Source organism: Arvicola amphibius, chromosome 5 (assembly GCF_903992535.2).
Source record: "Arvicola amphibius chromosome 5, mArvAmp1.2, whole genome shotgun sequence".
In the NCBI taxonomy this organism is placed as follows: Eukaryota; Metazoa; Chordata; class Mammalia; order Rodentia; family Cricetidae; genus Arvicola; species Arvicola amphibius.
In genome coordinates, this window is record NC_052051.1 from 134,892,387 (window position 1) to 134,915,567 (window position 23,181).

The window sequence follows — 23,181 nt, forward strand, 5'->3', positions numbered from 1 at the left end:
AGTGCATAAAGCACTTGCCATTCCATACACATATAATGAGCAGAGCTCAATTTCCAGAACCTATATAGAAGTTGAGTGGGTGTGGTAGCCACTTTGGACTCCAAACTCAGAAGGCAGAGATGGTGGAACCATGGAGCAAGCTGGCTGTCAAGAGTGTGGATATCTGCAAGTTCTGGGTTCAACTGAGGGACCTTATCTCAGTGACAAAGACCAGAAAGCAACTGAGAATAGGACTTAACATAAGCCTGACATACATACTCTTACACACACATGAACATGCACACCACACAGAGAGAGACACATTTTATTTTTTAATATTTTTGTTTTACATACCAACCATAATCCTCCTATCCCCTCCTCCCCTGCCTCCCATAAGCACACCCCAATTCTCTCCTCAGAAATGCTAAGGCCTCCCATGGTGAGTCACCAAAGCCTGGCACATTCAGTTGAGTCAGAAGCAAGCCCCTCCCCTGCCAGAAGCAAAGACCTGTATTTTGAGGTCTGTATTTTGTTTACAGTCATCTTAAGTTCACAAGTTATTCCCCTCTGCAGGGTAAATTCTGGGCCTAGGAAATCAACCTGGTATCTTATCTCCTAATGAGACCTGCAGGCCCTAGGCTTTTAGAAACAATTAGCATTTCCTTTGTTAGTCAACAATCACAGACACTCAGTATTTCCTTATCAGCTAGGGATGTCTCTGGACCTGAATTCCAGCAGACCTGACACCTTCCCCTCCCACTTGCCTTTTTTTTTTTTTTTTTTTTTTTCTTTTTTTTTTTCTTTTTTTTTTTCTGCATAACAGCTTCTGAGAAATAATAAAACACAACTTGATCAGAAAGCCTGTCTTGCCGTCGTTTCTCCCATCTCTTGCCCTTCCATTCCTCTCCTCCATGTTTATCAGGGACCCCCCCCCCCCCCGTTCGTATCCCGCTGGCCGGGATAGAGTGCGCCCAATGCGGGGCTCGAACCCACAACCCTTAGATTAAGAGTCTCATTCTCTACCGACTGAGCTGGAGATGGATGTGAATCTATTATCAGTCTTCTACATGTTGACATCTAATGAGGCCAGCAGCATGAGTTAAAAACCTTTCTTTTCCATTCTTCTATCAGTTAGACAGACTTACACCTTAAGAGGAGCATAGCTTACAAACTTTTAATTATATATTCAATGGCTAAAGCCCTAGTTATAATATTCTTATGGGAGACCTTGAGCCACTAGGTAAAATTCTTGAAGGGAGCAATAAGCCAATTTCCAATAGAAAGCTTATAGAAGCTGCCAGACAGGTAAAATATAGATCAACAGGTTTGGTGTCTCAGAAGTAATCTGTACATTGTCTTAGTTTCTTTCTCTGTTGATGAGAAGAAACACTAACTGTGAGAACACCGTCCATGAAGGAAGCTGTGTGAGGAGATTGCTGAGAGCTTTGAGAAACTCCAAGTACACAGGACAAAGCCTCCCTGGCCACAGCCACCATCATATCGGCTAGATTAATACAGGTCCCCTTATATCTACCACATTGTTCTCTTCCCATTGTCAATCATTCCTCTGGGAATGAAAGCCTCAGTACAGCTGGGGAGGAACCTGCAACTAGAAAGGCTTTGCCTTTCATTTGGGATTTGTTTGTTTGTTTGTTTGTTTGCTTGCTTGCTGCTGGTAACAAAGAACATGGACAGTCCATTTCAGAAAAAAAGGGGAAATAAATTCTTATATAATATTTCCAGGAGTGGGGTGAGTACCAACTTTATATGCAATATAATTTGAAGACTCGGTGTAAGTCAGAGCTTCAGGTATACTGTGTCCCACAAGAAATACCAGCATCACTTGAGCCTGTTTGGAGGCAGATGTATTTGGAGCTGCAGTGAAGTGATGGTTATGGCCTCAGAGTCTGTGGCACCTGGGACTTAGTCTCATATTCACTCTTAAGGCTCTGGGGAGTAGAGAAAACAAATACACATACACCCACAAAAAAAGGAATGCACAACACACACAGGTCTGTGTCTCAGATATACGGCTCAGTAGCTCATTCAAGAAGGGATGTGACAATATCTCTGTCCCTGGGGAACAGAGACCAGCACTACCATGGCTCTAACAGAAAAGGGATGCTCCAGAGACTCACACTTGGTAGGACAGAACTCTATTCCAAAATGAGTTGTCGTTGCCAATAAGACAGTATTTCAGACCTACAGTGGTAAGGCATGCTGCAGTAGTGACTCTGGCCCCTGGGATAAAGGCAGAGGTCCATCACTAGGTTCTTTAAAGACATTTTAAAAGGAGAAGAAAATAAGCTGGGAATGCCTGGCCATAGCTGGACCTTGAGTCTTGGAGTCTTGAGTCATAGTGAACAGGTTTAGATGCCAAGATTTTTGCAGAAAAGAAAGGCAAGTGTTCTTCCCATGGAGACTGGTCTTTGACCAAATCCCCAGTCACATAAGACTGTTAATTACTGTTCTCCCTCAGCAGGCTGCATAGTACCCTCCAATACTGTGAACATTGGTCACAAAGCACGAAGCTTTCTGCTCAGTACCAATATTTCTCTATGTCCTGTGACCAAAATATATGGTGTCTTCAGCAACAGAATCTTACCATCAGGGTCTGGTGAGGAATAAAAAATAATACCAATAGCTGACTGCGTTATTTTGAGGTCCCTGGGACCTTACTAATCAACAACTCAGGGGCAGGTACCACAAACTGGCACTGAGCTTTAGTTTGATAAGTGTGATGCTGATTCTTGGTTGTCAACTTGACTATAACTGGAACAGTCTAGAGTCCATAAATGGAGGGTGCATCTGTAAGATGACTGGACAACATATCTGTATACAGTTCCACATTCTGCTTTTTTGTTTGTTTTTTAGCATATATTTTAATTGATTTTTTTTTCAAATTTCACAGCATGTACCCAAATCTTACTCATTTTCCAGTCCTTCCATGCCTGCCCTCCACCCTTGTAACACTAGCCAATCCACTATCAACATGGGAAAACCTAAGGGTAGGGTTCATGTGTGTTAATATGTCAGAACTTGACATTCTCCAACTTCAACTCTCTACCTTCCTTCCTGATCTTCACTCTACATGCACACTGGGATAGATATATGTGGACACGTGCACACGCACATACGAATGGACACTTGCATGCATACAACACAAACATGCACAAGCACAGACACAAATGATTAAATAATTGTATTATTGCTCTTTCCTCCTAATCATTCTAATGAAAACTCAGGAAGTTGAGGGAATCTATGGTCAACTACATAAAGTACTTGCCATGCATGTATGAGGACAAGAGCTCAATTTCCAGAACCCACATACATTCTGAGTGGGTGTCCAGACACCTTGAACTCCCATGCTCAGAAGACAGAGAGAAAGAACGGAATCATAGAGCAAGATGCCTACCTAGAGTGTGTACATCTGCAATCTCCATGTTCAATCAAGAGACCCTGCCTTGATGAAAAAAGTAGAAATTGAGGATCAGGCCCAATATAAGCCTGACATGCCCACACATGTGTGAACATGCACACTAAACAGAGAGACACATCTTAAATATAAAATAAAATGCAGGAAGTAAATAAAAATAATATTTTAGATAGTGCAAACCTTAAAAGAGTCATAAAGCTCTCCTACAGGTTGTAAAATGCAAAAATTGTTCTCCAGGACTGGGGATGTCAGGCCAGCGAAGATACCTGCAAATGATGCAGGGGCCTCCAGGGCTGTGACTCTGGTGAATCATTGCCACTCTAAGGTGGGCTTTGCAATGACACAGCTGCCTGTGAGTGATCACACTGTGTTTGATAAATGTGCATGCACTTGTGAGGAAGAGAATATGATACAGACAGAGTCATAGATTAAAATAAATAAATTTAAGGGTAGTAAACTGAGGTACTTAAAAGATAAAGAGAGTAAAAAATTTATATTGGGTCATGTAATGATGGAAAATACACAGAGTCTAGATTATGTATATTATTGTGTTTTCTTTGAATTTTCGACTGTTAATGAGCTAACCGAAGAGAGACATTTAATTGTGGGATCTGCTAAGCTAAACACATATAAAGGTATCTTAACTTCAAAATTCAGGTCTAAGGATATGTTGTTTTGAAAAAGAGGTTCTTTTGTTTCCAAGGAAGATGAGAAGATGTGGATTTGTTCTATGTTAATATGGTTTGATCAAAAAAGACCTCCTGAAACAGCTTCAAGGCAACTGGCTGAGATTAAGCAACCTCACTGACTACTGCAGCCATGATTTAACCATAATTCTTAATTTTCTCAAGGTCTCCATAAGACCACTGCACTCAACAATCAGCAGGAAGTAGTATAGAAAACTATACCAAAATTCCCAAATACTGTATGTATATAAATGTTTGTTTTCATTTAAAAGGGGTTGCTTATAAACAGCTGATGGTCACAGTCAATATCTTTCTAAAGAAAGATATGATGTAGAATATGAATAGGATATGATATAGAAATGATAATTTACATTGATATGAATTTCCATTTATTGCTACAAATTTAAGATAATTTCTTATATTGTATATTTCTTTCTATTCTTGTTTGAGGTATTATGTTTGTGTAACTCATTTAAAATAAAAGTATAATTAAAAATGCAAATTAATAGTCATCTATGTAGTCAAATTGTAGTCATATTATACTACCAAAGAATGAAAGTAATCATGAATCATACCAGTCTGTGAACTCTATGAACTACAATGACTGGACAGATAAGACATGCTCTCCAGTGTATTAGTGGCAAGAAAGTCATCCATGTAACTAATTGCTTCCTGATTAGATTCAATAGCGTCTCCACTAAATGAAACCCACACATGGACAAGAACTTAAGGCGAGACAGATTATTGACTCTAGGTAAACATTACTATTGTTATCCTGTTAAATGGGTATAATATTAAGCCATATCCTCTTGATTTATCATTATACCCATAGATTGAGGCATCTCCCAACCTTTATTATAGTTTTTCATATTTGCAGTAGATGAAAATCTATACAGAGACCCACAACTGGCCAAAATGCAGAGAATAAGACACTGGACAATATCCAGCCCTGAATGGAATATATATAATTCTAGTTCCAAAGCGCAGGAATGGTTGTTGAAGAGGAGATTAAAGGACTATAACAGCCAGAGTCAGTAGAGTAGACAGCTACAGCGAAACTGTGTCTTCTGGACACAACAAGGCAGCTGGATGTATAAGCTCACAATGGTTGTGACAACATGTGTAAAACCTGTCACGCCCAAACCAGGCCAAATCCATACATTGACAGAAGAGTTGAGAATAAGAATTAAGGATCATGAATCCACAATTGTGAGGAAATAGGTTGTGTCGTGGGTGAGCCTTAACTTGGCATCTGCACACAACCCCAGACAATGTGCTGTGTGACTTCAGTTCAGGCTGTATTTGTGGAGTCAGGGATCCCAAAAGTTATCTTTCAAGGGCTGTGTTCCAGCCTGGTTAGTCAGCTGCTTCTCCGTGACCGCCCTCCATTTCCAAGCCCCACATTCTACACCTGTACTATTTTAGGACTGTCCAGACTCTTCTGCCAAGAAACAAAGGTTTAATGGGATGAAACACAACTGGTCACTTTAGTTTCACTTCCCTTTTCTTGGAAATGCAGCAGGTCTGAAAGCTACTGACCCGTGCTCCTCCGTGATTGGCCAGCACACACCGAGAAGGAGGGGCAGGGCCCTGGAGAGAGTGTGAGTCCTGCTGAACTGTCAGAAACCTGCTGCTTTCCACAGAGGAAGGAGGGGTTGGTTCATGGGAAGAGACTGCAGCACAGTGGACAGTGGCTCCTGCAGCTGAGCTACAGTGAGCGCACACACTGGACTCAGGGTTCTCTGGTAAGTGGACAGGGGCATTCAGATCAAACTTCTAACCCTCACCATCTCTCTTCTCTAAAGAGCTGACAGGTGACAAGACATTTTGTAATATGCCCTGAGAGTGGGGATCCTCTGCTTGGAAACTGGGGTGCTTTGGTGGGAAATGGGCAGAACTGCCTTGTGGATAGTCTTTGCTAATCATACAAGTTGAGGGACCTTAAGGTAATGATCTGGATGCTGTTTCAGTAAATGTATGCAGTTGTTTTGGCTTGTTTCTTATTACTATCTTTAAAATGGTTGTAAATGGATGTTTCAGGTAACGGAAAATATCTGCAGTGTGCAGGAGGTTTATTGTATCTCACTGTCATCTTGTGTCCTAGAAAAGAGTCGACATTTAATTCCTATACCCTGAGGTCTTTGGCCTGTGGAGAAGGGGTCCCTCTGCACACTGCTTCTGCTGTGGAAATCTGAGCCTGAAGAATCTTCACCATGGTTTTCTTTACTGTAAAGCAGGAGTGCTAAGATCTTCTCTCCATCTGTGAGAACCTGAGCTGCGTCAGGGTGTGGTGACAGCTGTCATTTAGGCAGGCGTCCTTTGTAATGCTTGCTGTGTCACAGCCTTCTCGTTCTCTGTGTTCATATTCAGTGGAAAGCGTGTGTGTGTGTGTTTCTGTGTATGTGCGTGTGCGTCTGTGTGTGTATGTGTCTGTCTGTCTGTATATCTGTATGTGTGTGTCTGTCTGTTAGTCTATGTATGTGTGCCTCTACTTCTGTGATTTTTTTCCCTGAGCCCTGGGTGTAATGGTTACATTGTAGATGTACCCAGAGTCACCCCTTCTCTGTGTGGGAACCGGGCGTGGGCCTCTGTACCACTCCTTGACATACACTCAAAGGACTCTATGCCCTACTGAGGAGACACCATTTATTTATTCTCTTAGTTGTGGATTCTAACTGAGAACCTTTAGATTTGAGGATACAATCTGAGATAACTACAGAAGCAATGAAAGAAGACAAAGACCACAGGGAAGGAGAGAAAAGAAACTCTGTAAAAGAGGATAGCAGAATTCCCTTATGCTATAAAGATGGAAAAGGGGAAGTAGGAGGAGCTGTAACTGCGGGCAAGACAATATGGAGGAGAGGAAAGAGTGAAAGAGAAATAACAGTAAGGCCGTTTGAACGCCATGGGGAAACATTTTATTTTATAAACCTACTTTAGAATATATATATGAGATATATGTATAAATAAAGATGCATGTATTTAATGGAATCATGCAGCATTAAGTAATAAGTCTCCCCCACAAGAACTAAAGACCATCTAATGAAAATCCCAGTCTTGGGCATGGGAAACCTTTCTTTGACTTATAAATCAGAGGGTCCAGAAATCCACCAGAACAACAAAGGCCATTTCCATTGCTCTTGGGGGCCTCCCAGAACTTGAAGATAAGGCCCTATTACTGAATACACCTTGGACACAGGACTTGGAGGAATCCACCTGGAATTGGTCTGGAAGCCTCCTCACTGAAACTAGCTCTCCCAGTCGCAGCTGCTATGCAAACTGCCAAGGGAGAAAAGCAAACAATAGGCCTAACTCCACTGCAGCATGATGAAATTGAAACGAAACTGACCTTTGGTGTCATTTAGCCAAGAGAGAGCTGGTTTGTCAGGAGAGATCTGCTCTCTCCTCTGACCTGGTCCATTGAACAAGGGATATCACCTTTATTCATCAGCACAGCAAATATGGTACCAAGGAGGAATGAGGGACAATCAATCTTTTACAGAGCCTCACAAGGGGAGAGATTGTTCTTTGGCCCTATTAACTCAGAACAGCACACAGTTTCATAATCAGATGCTATCAGTCTGTACCCACATGTGGCTTTCAACATCTTTTCAGTAACCTCACTGTTTTCAGTAAAAGTGCTTAGGTCTAGCCACTGCCCCTTATGCATACATACATTGTCCTGAATCAGGGGTGTGAATGGATCACAAAGGAAAAACAAGGAACATGGTCCATCAGGGAGTCCAAAACATAGTAATACTGATTACATTGTTTTTCTTAAAGGGCAGCTGTTTCTGACTCAGTATGTAAGAAGAATGAGTGCATAGTTTTAAATGATTTCAAAGCACATTATTAACTTGGTTAAAGGTTGGGTGAAAGTTTGATTTGTAAAGACAAGCTTCAAACAGCATTGAAAATCCATCCCCACACAGCTATAAAGCCTATGAACCACAATGACCAGCCCAGCAAACACCTCTAATGGTACAATGGTGACAATTCATATTGTGGGTAATCAAAGATGTATAGCTGAACTAAGGCCCATCCTATAGAAAGGAATTTATGCCTACTGTAAACATAGACAACTATCCATAATTGGAGAGGTCGTAGACATTAGAGAAGCACCTGTTACTGTGTCTTTCTAAATCATTTTTTGCTTTGATTGTGTTGGAAATTCTTATCTTTATAACCACAGATAAATGTAGCTCTCACTCCTCTTCAAAGAAACTTCTTTCACATATAAATCTATTTAGAACTTCATACATGAGTAATTTATACACGAGTATTTATATCAATTCTATTTCTCCCTTTTTCCTTTTCACCCTGTGTCCTCCCCAATTCATGACTTCCTTAATTATTGTTGTTGCGTATACAGACCAAAGTATATATACATAGACAACTGACTGAGTCTACCTAATGTTGTTTGTATATAGATGTATTCAAGGGTGACCTCTTTTGGATTCATCCCATGAGGGTTAAGCTCCTAGAATGTATACAGGACATACTGTTTTCAAAACAAATATATCAAATCCCATCCATAATGAGAGAATGAACAAAACAGACAGTCCTCAAAAGAAAAAAAAATGCCCAAAGAATACATGACAATAATCTTCAGAATCTTTAGCCCAGGAAAATGCAAATCAAAAACAACAGTGAGGGACTGGAGAGACAGCTCAGTGGTTAAGAGAGCTTGCTCCATAATTATGATGACCAGCATTCACATCCTAGCAAGCATGGAACGAGCTGGGCAGATCAGCAAATGCCTGTAACACTAGCACTGAGAGGATTCAGAGACAGAAGGATTTCTCAGGCTTAATTACTTCCTCACTAGGAGAGAAGTAAGCCCCAGATTCAGGGAAGCCCTGTTTCAGAGTAATAGGCACCAAGTGGTCCAGAGAAGAAATTTTTTTTCTGGCTTCTGCACACATAGTCACCCAGCAACACACACGTGCTACCCCCCTTCAAATCACAAATCAATACAGAAAACTCTTAAAACAAACTCCAATGAAATTCTGTTTCATCCCCAGGAAAAATAGCTATCAATCAAATCAATAAGGGTAAAAAATAACACAAATCTTGGAGAGAAGGGAGGTGAGAGGGGAAGGAACATCTAAATATTGTTATTTGCTGGGAGTACAGGAATGTAAATATTAGTTCCTCTACAATGAACAATTATAATAGTAGTTTTCCAACAAAGTAAAAAGAGAAATGTTTACACACTTTTGTATGGGAATATCTAGCTTTCCTAGACCATTTGCTGAAGATACTGCCTTTTCACCTGTGTATATTTTTGATGCCTCTGTCAAAGAGTCCATGGTTGGGTTTGTTTCTGGCACCTCTGTCCAGTTACCTGACATGAATTTCTGTGAGTGAGTGGGTTGCTTGATTACGTGCTTTACCAATACCAGGCTGCTGCTTGTCAATGTGATTGCAATCTAGGCTGTCCACAATCACTCTTGATTTGTGATTGCTGTGGGTCTTCTGTCCATCGGTGTGGACTTTAAGATTGGTTTTTCTATCCTGTGAAGAATGGGACTGTAATTTTTATGTGTTGCTCTGTATCCAAAGATCAGTTTTAGTGATACAGCAGTTTCCACCGTACTAATTCTCCTACTTCATGAGCACAGAAGGGCTTTCCATATTCTAATGTCGTCTTCAATTCCTTTTTTCAACGTTTCAAGTATTGATTGTAAAGGTCTTCGGCCTCCTTGGTTATGCTTATCCCCTGGTGTTTGTATTTTAGTTACTTTGGTGGGATTTCTCACCCCTGCCGCCCAATTTATTTCTTAGGAAGCTTGTTACTAGCATATAGAATAGCTACTGATTTTTGTGTTGATTTAGTATTCTGCTACTTTGCTGAAATTGTTCTTTTCTATGTTCTATGTAAGTCTGCTCTTTGTTGATGTACTAGAACACTGGCTAAAAGTAAATTGGGAGGAAAAGGCTTATTTGGCTAACATATCTAGGTCACAGTCCATTGAGAGAAGTCAAATCTGAGGCAGGAGCCTGGTTGTCCTATTAGCTCTGGTTTATTTATTATTATTAACTCTTACAACTTAAATTAACCCCTAATTCTTACCTATGTTTAGCCATTTGGCTTGGCACCTTACTCAGTGCAGCATTCTCATCTTGCTTCTTCTCTGTCCGGCTGGCAACTGTACACTGACCCCTTCCTCTTCCCAGAATTCTCCTAGTCTGGTTGCCTTGCCTAAACTTCCTGCATGACTACTGGCCAATCAATGTTTTATTAAATCAATACAAGTGGCAAATCTTTACAGGGTACAAGACCATTATCCCACAGCACTTCCCCTTTTTCTTTTCAAAACAAGATTATATCTGTAAGAGTAGAACAGTCAGCCACCAGCTCTTACCTCTACCTCAGTCTGAAATGGTGATCCTACCTCCAAGAATCTCAGAATGAGACTGAGCCTGATAGCTGTCTCCTCCCATTTTATAATACTCTCCAGGGCTGGGATTAAAGGTGTGCACCACTAAGATTAAAGGCATGCACTGCCTGGTTTCTATAGCAACTAATATGGCTTCTGGGAATTAAGGTGTGTGTTACCACTGCCTGGTCTGTAAGGCAGACCATTGAGGCTATTTTACTCTCTGATCTTCAGGCAAGCTTTATTTATTAAAATGCAAATAAAATGTCTTAACACAGATGATTATATGAATACTCATACTTTCATTGAGTTTTAAATTTTCCATCATAAAAGACTTAACTGAGAGCAAATAGAAATACATAAGAAAGAACTAGCCCATATCAGAATGCAATAGGCATCTGTCTGGAGGACACAGTGTTTGAAGAGGGCAAAGCACAAAGTCATCCATCTGGCATCAGCCTATCCCATCTTACTCTCCCTTCTTCCTTTCAGTGCCTTTATTTGCTTACTGCCATGAGTCAGCTGCTCTCTGACGCGTCTAAGGATGACGACGTGTGCAAATACTTTAAGATGATTAAGGAACAAAACAGAATCATTTCTCAGAAAACCATCACTTCAGTTGAGTTACACCTGGCACAAGGAAACATTCAGAAGACAAATAATGTAATTACTGATTCATTAAGAGAAATTAGCAGTACCTCACTCAATATCGCTGTAATAGGAGAGTCTGGAACTGGGAAGTCCAGTTTCATCAATGCCTTCAGGGGGATTGGACATGAAGAGGAAAATTCAGCTCCAATTGGTGTGATAGAGACAACCATGAGTAGAACTCCATACACACACCCTAATATTCCCAATGTGGTTATTTGGGACCTGCCTGGGATTGGAACCACAAATTTCCCACCCAAAGATTATCTAGAGAAAATGAAATTCAACGAGTATGATTTCTTCATCATTGTGTCTGCCACACGCTTTAAGAAAAATGATATAGACCTCGCCAAAGCAGTCAGCATGATGAAGAAGGATTTCTACTTCGTGAGAACCAAGGTGGATATAGATTTAGAAACTGGAAAAGGATGCAAACATGCCTTTGGCAGAGAAAACTTACTGCGGCAGATCCAACGTCATTGTGTGAATACCTTTAAGGAAAATAACCTGAATGTACCACCAATCTTCTTGATCTCTAACAAAAATGTATCTGACTATGATTTCCCAATCCTGAAGGACATGCTGAGAAACAAACTTTGTACTCCCACACTTCCAAACTTTATGTTTTCTTCACTGAGTAAGGCTGAGGCAGTCATTGAAAGAAAGCGTGAGTTGATGCAGCGGTTTATCTGGCTAGAAACCATAAAGAATGAAGCTTGGACCAGTCTTTCTGTAAAGGGCATCCTCAAGGACAGTGATATGGAGAAGTTGAAGGTGATTTTAAGCCACTATAGAAAGCTCTTTGGAATTGACGATGGAACCTTGAAACTCATGGCGAAGGATTCCCAAGTGCCTGTTGAAAAACTGAAAAAAGTCATTAAATCTCCTTATTTGTTGGACACTAAGAAAAGGGAAACATTAGAAGGAAAACTTTTGAAATATTTGGAGAAATTTGCCTCAGCCAATGGTGGGCTCTTGGCTACAGGTCTCTACTTTAGGAAAACCTTTTACTTACAACTTCTGTTCCTTGACACAGTGGCTGAAGATGCCAAAGTTGTCCTTAGAGAGACATACTCAAAAATTAGTTCAAACTCATGTCATCCACAGCTATTGACCATGGATAAGTGTTACTCTTTCCTCATGTCCTTGACAGGATTTGTGGTTGTATGTTTTGTTTTGTCTTATCTTAGGCTTTAGGCATGGAATGAGTTGTAATATCCAAATAATTTTTTTAATATTCATATTATTTTAATCTTACTATATAATAACACAAATATGTAATTTTTAAACATATTAACATGAGTTAATTATACAATGGCCTGTTTATTCAATTACTTGGAAGCCTAGGTCTCCAACCCAGGCCTTGTAGATGCTAGACAAGCATTTTATCACTAAACTATGCACCTCAACTTGTGGTAGCCTTTAGATTTAAGTAAGACAAATGTCTGACTATTCTGAAATTCTGAGCTTATACTATTTAATTGCCATATCTGCCCATCTAACAAAAAATGATAGGATGTAGATTACATATTGCCATAATTCTGACAAATAATGTAAATGAAATAGGTTCTTCAATGTTCAACATAATCGTATGTAGCAAACCAATAGTCACATATTTTTTAAGTTGTTAATAGTAAGTCAGAATTAATTTGAATCCCTCAAGGACATTTGAAACTCTTTTTTCTGAATCATTTATCTTACTTAACTTACAGGTGCATGTGGAGGCCAGAGGGTAACTTGCTTAGTCAGTTTTATCCTTCTACCATGAGGGTTCAGAGCATCTAACTCAGTAACTCAGGCTTGTTGCTCAGGACCTTTACCTGCTGCAGCATCTCACAGCACTAGCCTGAGTGAGCCTGGACCAGACAGTTAGCACAGTGGAGATGCTCTGGCTCCTCAGAGGATGCTGAGCTGACTGTGGACTGCACAGGACCAGCAGGACTGGGGATACTTTTGTCTCAAGCTCATACAAGGTAGGCAGGATAGAAAGCAGCCCCACAATGGGAGACAGACATTATTAGGTCTGCACCAGTGATGTTGCACACTTTTTCAAATGCTAATTGGCCATTTTTATTTCTTTTTTGAGAATTCTCTGTTCAGTTCCATGGCCCATTTTTTTTATTGGGTTGTTTGTTTTCCTAGTGTTTACTTTTTAAATTCTTTATACATTGTGGCTAATTCTCTATCAGATTTATAACTGGCAAAGGTTTTCTCCCATTCTGTGAGGTGTTTCTTCTTTGTCTGACAATTTTCTTTCTTATACAAAATATTTTTATTTTATGAGTTCCAAATTATTGATTATTGTCAATATTTGCTGAGCTATAAGAGTCTGATCCAGAAAGTCCTTGCCTATGCCTCTGTCTTAAGTGGACTCCATGTTTTCCCCTATAAATTTGCAGTGTCTGGTCTTACGGTGAGGTCCTTGGTCTATTTGGGGTAGATTTTTGTGCAGGGTGAGAGACAAGAATCTAATTTTGTTGTCCTACATGTAGCTGTCCAGTTTGTTTGTTGAAGATTCCCTTTTCTCCAATTGATTTTTCTTTTGTGATTTTGTTGAAAATCAGATGGTTGTAGTTTATGGTCTTGTTGTGGATATTTCAGCACAGTTGTGTGGTGTTACACGGGTCCGGGTCCCGAGAAATGAAGACTCAGAAACACACGAGAATGAATGTAGCCTCTGCGGCTGCAGGGGGCGCTGTCTCCGTGAACTGAAGCCTTGCCTCACCTCCCAGCATCTTTATTTTTTCCTATATTTACACTTTAGCTAGAAGATTTCCATATTTCAACACAAACTGATAGAAGCTTCTGAAAACACAGTGCCAGGTGCGAATACCTGATTCATGAGGTACCGCGGTTTTTCTCTAAACCAAGTTTTGCATAGGATATGTATCCATGGGAGACTCTCAGTCAAGATTTACATGGGGCAACAGAAGGTATTTGTAACACAAAGGAAGACCTAGAGCCTGAACTAGCCATCTTTTTAACCAGATAAAACTTTCAGTGGAAAGATTGGGACACAAACGCAGCCACAAAACCGTCAACCTACGGTTTGACCTTCCTATAAGATGTGCTGGGATTCAAGTGGTGCAGAAATTATAGGAGTGGCCAAGGAATGAATGTTCCAGCTTAAGACCCATGCCATGAAAAATAGCCCACTTTGACACAGCCTATTGGGCCAGGACCCAGAGGCTAGATAGCAAAGGGAACTAGAATAGAAGCAAATATGACTGGGAAAGAAAAAAAATTAATGAAATAATATGAATAATAGGACATGTTACCCCTATTTTACTCAAGAAATCTTAACAATCAGTTAATAGAATTACAAGAGCTCTTCCTGAAAATTGCAATGATTCCTCACATTTATTAGATCCCACTATAGTTTTTGCTACTATGGCCTTATTGTTACCTGTCCCAGGACTTGGTGTATTACAACAAGAATTTCTAAAATACCCTGTCTAATTTCAAAAGCTGTTAATATTACAGCAGAAATATTCACTAACATTATTAAGAAATAGAAGGCTTGAGAACAACTGTTCTATAAAATAGAGATATTATAGACTTCCTGTCACTTAAACATAATGTTACTTGTCAGCAATTTACTGGAGTGTGATATTTAATATCTCTGATATTTTTCTGTTGTAGAAGAAGCGGGCTGCATCCCACTGCCTGGCTAGCTTAACCCCCGAAATCACCACACAGAAATTGTATTAATTAAATTACTGCCTGGCCCATTATATCTAGCCTCTTATTAGCCAACTCTCACATCCTGATCTAACCCATTCCCACCAATCTGTGTAACACCATGAGGTCGTGGTTTATCTGGAAAGAATCTAACCTACATCAGTCTCAGGCGGGAGATTCATGGTGTCTGCCTGACTGTTCTTCTTCCCAGCATACAGTTCTGTCTTTTCTGTCTACCTAAGTTTCTGCCCTATCAAAAGGCCAAGGCAGTCTCTTTATTCAACCAATGAAAGCAACACATCCTACACCATTTTTCTCATACTATTGGCATCCAAATTGATGATCACATAAAATAGACAAAAATCTCCCAAACAAATTTTCATTGGCCAATATGGCTTAGATGGTTCCCCCTTCATCTGCCCTCTAATGTTACATCTACTGGTCATTGTAATCAGGACCTGTGCTCCACAATGTGTCACTCACTCAGTCACCTGTCAGACAAACAACTCAAGCACCATTGCTACTTAAAAACATAATTTAAGTCAGTCCCCTCTCAAGCCATTGACAGAGACACATAAATCCAGGGGTGAATTAAGAACCTGCCTGACTCCATTTGGAAGGCAGGAGCGAGCCATTACAGTGTATTGTTAATATGAGTTTTTATCTCTGCTTCCTGAAACTGACCCTTCCCCAACCCATGACCTTGACTTGTATTGGGGAACACTCAAATGCTTTGTTTCCCTCTCTGATTACCCAGACCCCCCCCCCCAATCATGTGACAACAACATGGTGGCGGCCTGGCTTTGTTGCTGCTGTTTTTTTGTTTTGTTTTGTTTTCATAAGATTTTTCTGTAATTCCTTACTGCTCCATTGATTTCTATAAACCTGCTTTGCAAGTACTCCTGATTTAACCCTTAAGAGAGCCCTAAGAAATTAACTCAGAGTTGCTCTCTTTAACTGGACCAGAGAGGCAGTCTCTGGCCAGCTCTCAGGTGCACTGCAATAAAAATCAAGTTTGTTTCAAATTTGGCTCAAAATGGTGAGAGTGATCTTATTCTCACCCAGTGTGGTTCACAGACTTGGTCTGCCACAAAAAAAGGGGGAATTTTTTTGTAATGAAGCCACACAAACAGAAGAAAGTAAAACTAAATGCAAATCAACTGTATTAAAATCTGTAAAAAGAATCATCAACTCAAAAAGGAAACATATCAAAATAACATCCAATCTCTAACCAGCAACCCTAAGTGACAGGGAAATGTGGGGTGGTGAATCTCAAGCCCTAAATGTAAATCATTTCAGTTAATATCACTATATCCACAAAGCTATCTTTTAATATTGACAGAAAAATAAGAACGTTTTAAGACAAGCACAAATTCCGACAGTTATGACTATTAATCTAGTACTCCAGAACATACCTAAATGAATACTATAAGCAGAAGAAGGAAAGGACAGTCTCAGTTGTGACATCACAGGAAAGAAAGCAATCCATGAGAGAATAATGAACAGGGAGGAATCAGAAAAAGTGCATCTTGTCCAGCGCAGTGAACCCGCAAACAATGGGGTGTGGGAGGGGACATCTAATCAACCAGAAGAATAACCAAGATTACAGAATTTAGCAAAGCTCTCTCAATAGTTATCTTCAATGTAAATGACATCAAAAATAAAAGAATGAAGAAGAGCTGACTGGATTAAAAACAAACATTAAAAAAAAAACTTTTAAGGGTCCTTGTTCTCTCAAGTAATATGAGATATGAATATTCACACCACCTCACACTGAACACAACCAAAAGCCCTAAACAGAATGCAGAGAACCTCCCTGAGGCTCTGAAAGAAGGGAACACTGGAGTGTCCAACCCTAAGTAGGACATCTCTACCATATCCCCTGGTCTTAGTTAGGGCTTCTCTTGCTGTGAAGAGACACCATAGCCATGGTAACTCTTATAAAGGAAAGCATTTAATTGGGGTGGCTTATAGTTTCAGGGTTTTAGTCCACTATCATCATGGTGGGACATAAAGATGAGAAGGTGGACATGGTGCTGGAGAAGGAGTTGAGAGTTCTACATCTTGATCTCAGACAACAAGAAGCGGTATGTGTGTGTCCCTAGAACTGGAGTTACAAGCTACTGGGACTCAATTGTTTTTCTTAATCATTAACCTAATGTCACAGTCTATACTGCTCCTCAATAAAACTCATGTGTTCTAGCCATGTGACACTTCTTTGTTTCATTTTCATTCCACAAAACTCTTGATAAACTAACTAACTAATAATAAATAATTATTATTATCAATCAGACAGTACAGCTTAGGAAGGAATCATCTTCATAATAATCCACAGATAAAAATGCCCAGTATGATGTGATATTTACAAGAGATAAACACACTACATACTAGGCAGTGGGGATCTCACCACGCCATATCAGATGAAGATAGCAGCACAAATAGACAAAGGCACAGCAAAAGCAAAAGACCTCCCTGGGTCTGTCTATCCCATCTGAGATTCACCTCCTAGTAGGCTGACACTTTGAACTTTAATTGCCACCTGCTGCTCCAATGACATGGCCAGCATCAGCCTGACAGGAAACAGAACCCATATTAGGTAACTACCCAAAGCCCTAGAGTTCCAGAAGTTTCCAAAGTCATTGACTTTACCAGGCCTCTCAGGTGTGATTCAGTTATTGTGAATATTTCAAAGTAAGCTAATCTTATGAATTACATGCATAAATATTAACAAAAAGAAGGAAAGAAAGGAAAGGCAAACAAAACTCTGGCCGGAGTGGCAGGTAGGTGAGTTGCAGATCTTCATGTCTCTATCTTCTCCTGAAAATCTAGTCTTCCATTCCCCTGCCTGGTCTTCAGCTGACCACCTGCTTCAGCCTCTCCTCACTCTGCCCCCATTCCCACAAACCAAAGCAGATCCCCGTGCAACACTCTGCTTTCCTACCTCCTGTGGGCCTCCTAAACCTCATATGGCAGCCCAGCCCTGTTCCTAAGTGTCAGCTGCCAATACCTAGAAACACATTGTACCTGTAATCCTCATCGGCTACAACTATTAGAATCCCAGAAGAATTTGCCACCATGCAATACACAATTACCATACTGTCCTAGAAAACACTGAGGGTAATGAAGTCTAAGGAATAAAATATTCACCCAGCAAAGACAAAACAACTACAAATACAATCTTGCCAAATCCTAATGGCTAGACAAGAGTGTAAAAACACAGTCAGTAATAAACAATACCATATTGTTGCAGGAGTTCCTTCCACTCCTTCAGCCAATAACCGCTGAGATACCAGCCCATTGGGGCGTGGTCTCTCTTTTTAAAAATGTGGCCACTTCCCTCCACTCACTCTCTGGCTTCCGGCTCTGCTTCCAGCGACTAGGCTCCCTTCCTGATTGTGCAGAGGGCTGTTGGCTGGGACAGTGATCTGTAAGTTTTTTCCCCTTTAAATAAATAACCATTCTGTTAATCATAACTCCAAACTGGTGTGGGATTGTTTGTGATTTACGCCTTCACCATATGTCTCTGCTAGGGCACATCAGCCCTACCACAACAGGTTTTCATATTGCAACACAGCTGAAGCACAAGGAAGTGAACTTAAAGTGGCCTTTATAAACATGATTGATGTCAATTTTAAGGGGAAATGAATTAATGCCTTAAAGAAATATATAATAAAGAAACCAAACAAAGAGTGAAAGGAAAGTAATAAAACAGTTCAATACCTGAAAGTGGAAATGAAAGTAATCAAGAGAAGAAAACAGGGGGCTGGCGAGATGGCTCAGAGGTTAAGAACATTGCCTGCTCTTCCAGAGGTCCTGAGTTCAATTCCCAGCAACCACATGATGGCTCACAACCCTCTGTAATGGGGTCTGGTGCCCTCTTCTGGCCTGCAGGCATACATGGAGGCTGGTGTGTACATAATAAATAAATAAATCTTTGAGAGAGAGAGAGAGAGAGAAGAAAACATAAACTGAGGGATCTGGAAATAAAAAATTTGGGAACTTGAGCAGGCACCTCAGAGGAAAGCCTCACCAACAGAACACAAGAGAGGGAAGAAAGAATCTCAGGCACTGAAGAGATAAAAAAAAAATCAATAACTTAGTCAAACACAATATTTAATAAAAAAAAAAAGAAAGAAAAAATACTAACACAAAATGTTCAGGAAATCTGGGACACTATGAAAAAACCAACTCTAAGAATGATAGGAATAAAGGAAGGATAAGAAAAGCAGGTCAATAGCACAGAAAATATTTTCAACAAAATCATAGAAACTTGCCCTAATCTAATGAAGGGATTGCTTATTAAGGTACAAGAAACAGAACACCAAGCAGACTTGAGCAGAAAAGAATGTTCCCTTGGTGGATAATAATTAAACTACTGCAGACTAAAGAAAAATATTAAATGTGGCAAGAAAAATTAACCAAATGACATATAAAGGCAGACCTATTAGAATAACAATAGACTGCTCAGTTGAGACCCTAAAAGTCAGAAGGACCTGCAGAGATGTTGTTCAGACTGTGAGAAAGCACAGATGCCAACCCAGTCTAATACACCCAGCAAAACTGTCCAATCACAATAGATGGAGGTAATTCATGGAAATCCCTGCTCCACATTCCCCTTTCACAGCAATGCTTAATGGGATATTATCATCAATATTTCCCTAATGCATCACTCATTACAGATTTAGCAGTCCGAATGTTTCCTTTTGTCAGGTATAACTCAGTTGAACTGATGGTTTCCTGAGAAGTGATTTTGTTCTCTGCCCTAAACTTGTTTAAATATGCAGTGAAGCCGGAGTCCATATCTTCTTGGTCTTCATCCTTAGATGCACCAGAGAAGATCAAGTGAATCTTAATAGAGGGTATTAAAGTTGACTTTACTGTCAACTGGCCACAGATTAGATTCACTTGATAGGGAGCCTCACCTGAAGAAGTGTCCCTCTTGCTTTGGGTGAGGGAAGAATAACACCCAGAGGCCAACAGCAAGGCAGGGTGACAATCACTTGTCTTGTGATGGCTTGGCCTTCCTGTTTACTATGGCTTGATTTACCCTGTCTCTTCTGCTCATTCCTTCACTGATACTAAAACAAATCTTTCCAGGCTTCCAACGTGACCTCAGGATCAGTGGATTTCCAGGAAGCTTCCAGAATTTCAGTACCAGATTGGGATTGTGGAGGTACCCAACCTTGTGTCCTGAACAACTATGGGGTTGTTAGCCTGCCAAAGGAGAGAAAATCATTGTGGGACTACGCTAACTGCTAAGGCATGCTCCAAGTATGGAACAACCAGCAGGTTCTCAGCCTCTCAGTTGTGATTCCTTTGTTGATACTATCCCAATGTAATCTGCCTTAATATATTATTCTATATATTATGCATGTATTACATTTATTCATTCCATTGATTCTCTTCTTCTAGGGAGCTCTGAATAATACAGAGGAGATTAGTAGAACACAAGAGGTATGAAGAGGGAAACGTGAATAATGGGGAGGAGGTTGGAGGGCAGGGCAGAGGAGGAGGGAGTGAGAGAAGGAATCACTGACTGAGGATGTCTGACAGCACTGAACTGGATCCTACCTTTTATGTGTGCTTAAGGAGTTTAACTGGAGTTATTGTTCACAGCAATGAGAGAGTAATGCTCATCCAAGAAGATAGAGCTTATTGTATCAGTCGGGTTTCTCTAGAGTCACAGAACTGAGAATTAATCTCTCTCTCTCGTTATGCATAAAATAGGATTTATTGGAATGACTACAGTCTATAGTCCAGCTGATCCAACAATGACTATATGTGAAAGGAAACCCAAGAATCTAGAAGTTCATCAGTCCTACAAAGCTAGAGGTCTCAGGTGGTCTTCTCTATACTCTGGAATCCCAACAAAACAGACTCCAATGCCAGTGAGGGAGTGGATGTGCTAGCAAGCTGAGGGCAAGCAGGGAAACAGCAAAAGCTGCCTCCTTCTGTGTCCTTATATATGCTGTCAGCATAAAGCATGGACAGATTAAAAGCTCTTGTCTTCCTACCTCAAAGGTCCAGACTAGAAGTGAATTCACCTCTTTTAACCCTAGCAGAAAATCTCTCACAAATGTGCCCTCAATTTCTGGATTATACTTTATTCCAGATAAAGTCTGGAACTTATTTCTGGAAATAAGTTGACAACAAGAAGAGCTATTGGGGGTTTCAAACAGAAACTCAGTGTCAGCTGTGTAGTACCTGTCCCTCAGTTGTTGATTGGGAGGTCCCAAACACAATGCAGGCTACTGATTTTATTCTTGAATTCCCACCAGAATCTGATGGCAAGAACCTATTGATAAAAACATCATATATGTCACAAGACATATAAATATGTTGGTACCACCCAGAAAGCTTCCTGCTTTGTGGCTAACATTCACAGTATTGGTGAGTGCTACTCAGGCTGCTGAGGAAGTCTTATGTGACTGAGGATTTGATCAAAGAACAGTCCCAATAGGAAGAACACTTGCCCTGCTCTTCTGCAGAAATCTTGTTATCTAAACCTTGATCACTTCCCCATGACCTCAAGACCCAGGGCCCAGCGATGTCCTGCCATTTTCTTACTTTATCCACTGGCTTTAAAGAGTCTAGTGACTGCTGTGTCCCTTTATCCAAAGGTCTAGAGTAACTACTGCAGCAGGGCTCATCACTGTGGATCTGAAATGCTGTCCTTTGGACAGCTATGACTCATGTTGGAATAGCGTCCTGTTCTACCAAGTGTGAGTCTCTGGAGAATCCCTTTTCTGTTAGAGCCATGCCAGTGCTGTGCTCTGTTCCATAGGGACAGAGTTATTGCCACATCTGTTCTCATGGAAATGAGATATTGAGCCTTATGCCTGAGTCGCAGACCGTGGATATGTGATCTGTTTTCTCCTGAGCCATAAGAATGAATGTAGGCTTATGTCCTAGGTGCCACAGACCCTGGGGATCTTCATTTCACTACTGCTCCAAAAAGAACTGCCTTCAAACAGCCTAAAGTGATGCTGTGGTTTACTCTGGGTCACAATGGACCTGAACCCTTTCAAAACAGCCCTTCCTTACACTGAGACTTCTAAAGCTCAATTGTATTGCACATAAAATTCACACTAACCACACACCCAGAAAAGTTTTTTTAAGAATTTAGCTTTTCGTTTCTCCTAAAATGTATTGTTCATGTTCTTTGTTATAAGCAAACGCAAACAGTCCCAAATGAAGGGCAAAGCCTGTCTAGTGCAGGTTCCTCCCTAGCTGTACTGAGGCTTTCATTCCTAGAAGAATGATTGACAATGGGAAGAGAAGAATGTGGCAGATATATGGGCACCTGTATTAATCTACCCGATATAATGGTGGCTTTGGCCAGGAAGACTTCACCATGAACAATCATACCTGTAAATAGAGACTCGCCAGAGTGCTGGGATTAGAGGCCTGAACCCCTTTGCCTCACTTGCAAGAGGGATTCTCAATTGAGGAATTCCTTTAATCAGATTGGCTTGTGGGAATATCTCTGGGGCATTTTCTTGATTGATAAATAATGTAGGAGGACACAGCCCACTGTGGCAAGTGCCATCCCTAGGAATGTGGTCCTGGGATGTGTGAGAAAATAGGGTGAACAAGCCATGGAGATCAAGTCAGTAAGCAGTGTTCCCTCCCAGTCTCTACTTCAGTTCCTTGGCTTCTTTTCATCATGGACTGTAACCTGCCAGTCAACTAAATACTTTCCTCCCTCAGGGTGACTTAGTCAGTGTTTCTGCCGTATTTGGCAGCATGAAATCGGAGAGTGGAACCTAAAAATGAGGTGGTCTAAAGTCTCATGCAAAAACCAACTTTATTCAGGGAATCACACATTTTATTCTATTCTTTTTTTTTTTTTTTTTTTTTTTTTTTTTTTTTTTTTTTTTTTTTTTTTTTGGTTTTTCAAGACAGGGTTTCCCTGTAGTTTCTAGACCCTGTCCTGGATCTAGCTGTTGTAGACCAGGCTGGCCTCAAACTCAGAGATCCCCCTGCCTCTGCCTCCCGAGTGCTGGGATTAAAGGCGTGCACCACCACTGCCCAGCACACAATTTATATTCTGAGGGCATTTTGGGAGTCAAGCAAGATCATGTGAGCAAAGCTCACTTGAGTTTAAGTTATGATCAATCACAAAGGCAAGGTCACCTGGGTTTATGCAGTATAGAGTCAGGAGGACAACTTCTGTTTGGAAACATCATCCTGAATACTAGTGGTAAGAAGACAGGAAATCTACAGTAAGACCCACTCCTGTTTATTCCACCTCAGAGGGGCACGACAGCACATTCCACAAAAAAAAAAAAAAATGCTGTGGAGGAACAGAAGTTACAAAAAACTTGTATGTAAATATGGAATTTTATGATGGCTTTAGCCAGGCGGT

General features: G+C 40.5%; 1 protein-coding gene across 1 annotated transcript; it reads left to right on the top strand.

The window, feature by feature from the left end:
- The first annotated feature begins 5,639 nt into the window (after nt 1-5,639).
- Irgm (immunity related GTPase M) lies at nt 5,640-17,024 on the top strand. The gene is made up of 2 exons (XM_038329586.2): nt 5,640-5,846; nt 10,977-17,024. The coding sequence occupies exon 2, from the start codon at nt 10,998-11,000 to the stop codon at nt 12,327-12,329; it is 1,332 nt and encodes a 443-aa protein (XP_038185514.1). The 5' UTR covers nt 5,640-5,846; nt 10,977-10,997; the 3' UTR covers nt 12,330-17,024.
- The last annotated feature ends 6,157 nt before the right edge of the window (nt 17,025-23,181 follow it).

Excerpts from the sequence above, each read along its gene's own strand:
- Irgm (XM_038329586.2), top strand. The coding sequence starts at position 10,998 with ATGAGTCAGCTGCTCTCTGACGCGTCTAAGGATGACGACGTGTGCAAA.